Source organism: Clinocottus analis, unplaced genomic scaffold, assembly GCF_023055335.1.
Source record: "Clinocottus analis isolate CAN_PGR_092001 unplaced genomic scaffold, fCliAna1.0.p SCAF_11, whole genome shotgun sequence".
NCBI classification, from domain to species: domain Eukaryota; kingdom Metazoa; phylum Chordata; class Actinopteri; order Perciformes; family Cottidae; genus Clinocottus; species Clinocottus analis.
The window spans coordinates 18,877,880-18,881,618 of NW_027175832.1; the positions used below are offsets into that span (position 1 = coordinate 18,877,880).

Here is a 3,739-nt window from a genome sequence, read left to right on the forward strand (position 1 = left end):
GGTTGGACAAACTAAGCAATTTAAAAACCTCGCTACGGGCTACAGGACATTATGAACACTTATGTCTTATAGAGCAAATGATGAACCAATCAGTTGAGAAATTCAATCATTATGTGAGACATCTTAATGAGAGCTGACTAATACATGACTCTGGGACATTTATTCAAAAAGCCAGATTACATGAGCAACACAACCTTTTCCATAATGTTCATTTCTGAGAAAACTAAATTGCATTGTTAGAAATAACAATATTACCGAAGACAACGCCTGGAATCTAAGGGTTAACACGGTATGACTGTTAAACATCTTTATTTATCTCAGTCCAAAAAAAAAGAAAAAGAAAAATTGTACAAAATTAAATATCACTTCAAATGAAATCCGTCTCAGAGGAGCACCAGCTTCTCATTCAGAGCAATCTGTGCTTGGGTGAGGTTAGACAGGTAGGTCACCATCAACAGGTCCTGCAACAAACAAAACAAGAGCGTTCATCACAAGCTTCTTCACGGTGATGCATTCAGAGTCCACGAGTAAACCCCTGATTATGCTCCTTAAACAGTGTGACAAGTCAATGACTACGAGGTCAAGACAGAGAGCCGGGTTCCCGATGCTGCGTTCACACCAAAAGCGGTGCAAATTATTCCCGCGAGTAGATTAGGTTTAAAGTCAATAAAGTCGAAAAAGCTTTGCCAAAATTTGCAACGCTTTTGGTGTGAACGCAGCATAACACTTCGGTGTGCGCTAAGTAAAGAAACGGAGCCAGAGGAAGTGCCCCCATGTGCTGAAAATGAGCCCGAGTGCAGCAGCAAGTACAACAAGAAGGGAAGGAGATGAACTGACGACGACCATCAGCAGTGATGAGGTAAAACCGTTTCAGAAATTAAGCGGACTCACATTGATGTTGGAGTTGAGCATGTTCTCAAAGTCCTCGGCCGAGATGGTGGGCACCTTGTTGACCAGGTCCATCAGGAAGCGCCCCACGCTGTTGTCCGCCGCCACTTTGCCAGACTGAGACAGATTGAAACCGCATTAGCGTCAAAGACTTAAACAAACAGAATTTTCTCTTCGTCCTTTTCAGAGGATAAAATACTCACCATCACGTCATCGATGTACGCCAGCATGGTGGTCAGCATGTCCTGCACCCGGGCTGCAGAGCCGGCCACCTGGGACAGGTCGGAGGTCAGCCCCTTGGTGCGACTGGGGAGCAAGCGCGTCCTCTGCAGAAGATCCACTGTGACAAACGGATGGGAATCATTAGAGTAAAGGACTACAAATACCAGCCAAGTGCTAGGTAAGTTAGAATAAATTATGTCGGCTGCAAAAACACATCATTTGGGAACGTTTTTAATGTGTTTTTTTTGGCTCAGTCAGCTTGTTTTGAGGACTTTTGGACCTTGAGTGACGAGGAGCAACCGATCACAGCTGGCCAGATATCTTTTCATTCCTCTGTAAATATTGGTCTAAGGCAAATACACGGAGGGAGAAGTTAATCATTTTACTGCGGGATTACCCGGAGAGTTAGTAAAGTTACTGTGAGGGATTCACAAGCGCTGGAAACCCATTTATCTTTGTTTAGTTTACGAGGCCCACTGTTTAATTACGGCAACTTCATCATCATCGTCGTTGGGGCAGCACACAGGTTTTGGTTGCCTAGTAGCGGCAAAGGTGACATTAGTTTAACACCACAAAGCACCCTGGGTAAAAGCGGTGTGGCTGCTGTTTTCAAAATTTTTAACATAACATGTGAGCAGCCCCATATGGACTATTTAAGTTGATCTACACAATGTAATTCAAATATTTCTCCCCATCACAAAAAAGACAAGATATTTCATTAGTAAGCATTTGTTTCCTAACAGTCATCTTCATTTGTTGTTTGTATTCTTACCGCCTATCCTCTCGGTGTCATAGTAGACATACTTGACGGTCAGGGGGGTGAACATCACACCAACCGTCTTCCCTGGAACGCCCATCTGCGCACTGTGTGAGAGAAACATAAGCACGTTCAACACACAGTCTCAATCTGGAGTCGATCACACACACAGACACACAAAAAGAGAATCCATGACAGGAACATCAGCCAACCTGACGTAGGCGCGGATGCTCATCTTGCCGCTCTGCAGCGCCGTGTCCATGGTCAGGTGGATGGGGTTGGTGGCCTCGCGGCTGTAGTACTCGTGAATGAGCACCGAGTGTTCTGTGATGTCAAAGCCGGTGGCGTACCTGTGTGGACGGACGGCACCGTGGTGAGATTTTTTAAATGTATTTTTCTAACTCCATTTGATACATTTCACGTTCGCTCAACTGACGCACCATCCGATGATGACCTCGGTGGGCGACACCCTCTTGTGGAGCTCGTACATGTTCTTGGCGAACTCCATGTCCACAGCAACCTGCCGGCAAAGAGGTTACACTTTGAGACACACACACTTTGTTTCAAAACATCTTCCCCGTTTTACAATGCAATATGAGGCAGCCATTAAGGTCATAAGTGTTAGTATCAAGCGCAACCATGTTTGTTTTTGCCACAATTGTATGAGCATTAAAAATATGATTACAGTAGCTTAAAAAAATAAAACGTAGTCTTAGTCAGGATGCAGAATGGCCTACTTTTATTTATTATTATCTACATCATTGCATTACAACTATAGATAGATTACAATAGATTACACTACAAGAGCACGAATTGTTTACAAAAGCACAACTTTCTTCCTTTCCTTCCTTTCTTCCTCCTCTTAATATTGCTCTCAAATTGTACCAAATGTAAAGTTTAAAGGGGGAGCGCACCGGGGTTGTAAGGTTTCACCCAAAAATGAGCAACACGGCGTCTACAGGAAAAGATCCACACACACACACCGGCCTGTTGTGCAACATGAGAGGGAGAACAAACATACCTCATCCTCAGACTCGTTGTGGGGGACAGAGAAGCAGTTGGTCACCTCGATGGAGTGCTTGTCAACAGTACCTGAGGAGGACAAACACGTTAAAAATCAAGCTTTATAGCATCGAGCTAACCGCCTTTGCGTTGTTAGCTCGCAAACAGCCAGCTGGTATAACAGAGCTAAGCTAGCTAGCTTAGCCAACGTGCGTTAGCAGGGGAGCTAACGTCCGCCGGTCAGCGCGTCACTTTTGCTTTAACTTCGACGGTTGTCACCGGGTGACGCGTGTAAACCGTGTGCTCACCGAGCAGGGTCCCGATCACACGACTCGCGCCCTCGTTTCTCCGCTCGTAAGAGTCGCATATTGAGGCAAGAACGACGGGGTGAATTTTCACCACTGGCCCGTAAACCGACATCTTGGAAGAGAGGGAGTGACGTCACGCGTCGGTGGGATACAAAAAAGCACCACCTAGAGGCCGGCGGCCGAATAGCAGCTGCTAATATACCGCTGATTACGAGCCACCGATACTGCTGACGATACAATCCAGTGTGTGCGTGTGTGTGTGCGTGTGTGTTTGCGTGTGTGTGTCTCTGTCGGTTACCAGGAGAAGTTGTTTATTATGTATTTTATATTTTGCATAGTTTTTTTTCTTCTTATAGAAGAACCACAAACCATATGTTTGCATTAAAACGAAACAATTTAAGCCAATTAAAAAGCGAAATAAGCTATATCATGCTATATCCTTTTGACCAGACAATAAATACGATGTATTTATGAAATTATGACATTAAAAAAAAGGCTTCCAGTGGAGGAAGATGTCTGTGTTATTGTAAAGGAAAGCGTCTGGCAGGCAGGGCTGATGACA

General features: G+C 44.7%; 1 protein-coding gene across 1 annotated transcript; it reads right to left on the reverse strand.

Annotated features, from left to right (window-relative positions):
* Positions 1 to 141: 141 nt before the first annotated feature.
* On the reverse strand, positions 142 to 3,334 carry eif3f (eukaryotic translation initiation factor 3, subunit F). Its single transcript, XM_068605090.1, has 8 exons — positions 3,178 to 3,334; positions 2,889 to 2,959; positions 2,308 to 2,387; positions 2,080 to 2,217; positions 1,883 to 1,974; positions 1,092 to 1,228; positions 892 to 1,005; positions 142 to 461 (listed from the first exon to the last, which is right to left on the reverse strand). Exons 1-8 carry the CDS (start codon positions 3,287 to 3,289, stop codon positions 384 to 386), a joined length of 822 nt encoding a protein of 273 aa, XP_068461191.1. The 5' UTR covers positions 3,290 to 3,334; the 3' UTR covers positions 142 to 383.
* Positions 3,335 to 3,739: the final 405 nt, after the last annotated feature.

What these genes read in the sequence shown, in the direction of transcription:
- eif3f (XM_068605090.1), bottom strand. Translation starts at nt 3,289, where the DNA reads ATGTCGGTTTACGGGCCAGTGGTGAAAATTCACCCCGTCGTTCTTGCC. An exon ending in TGTGATCGGGACCCTGCTCG is followed by an intron (nt 2,960 to 3,177) that starts GTGAGCACACGG and finishes TGTCCTCCTCAG; the next exon opens with GTACTGTTGACAAGCACTCC. An exon ending in TGCTCAACTCCAACATCAAT is followed by an intron (nt 462 to 891) that starts GTGAGTCCGCTT and finishes TGTTTGTTGCAG; the next exon opens with GACCTGTTGATGGTGACCTA.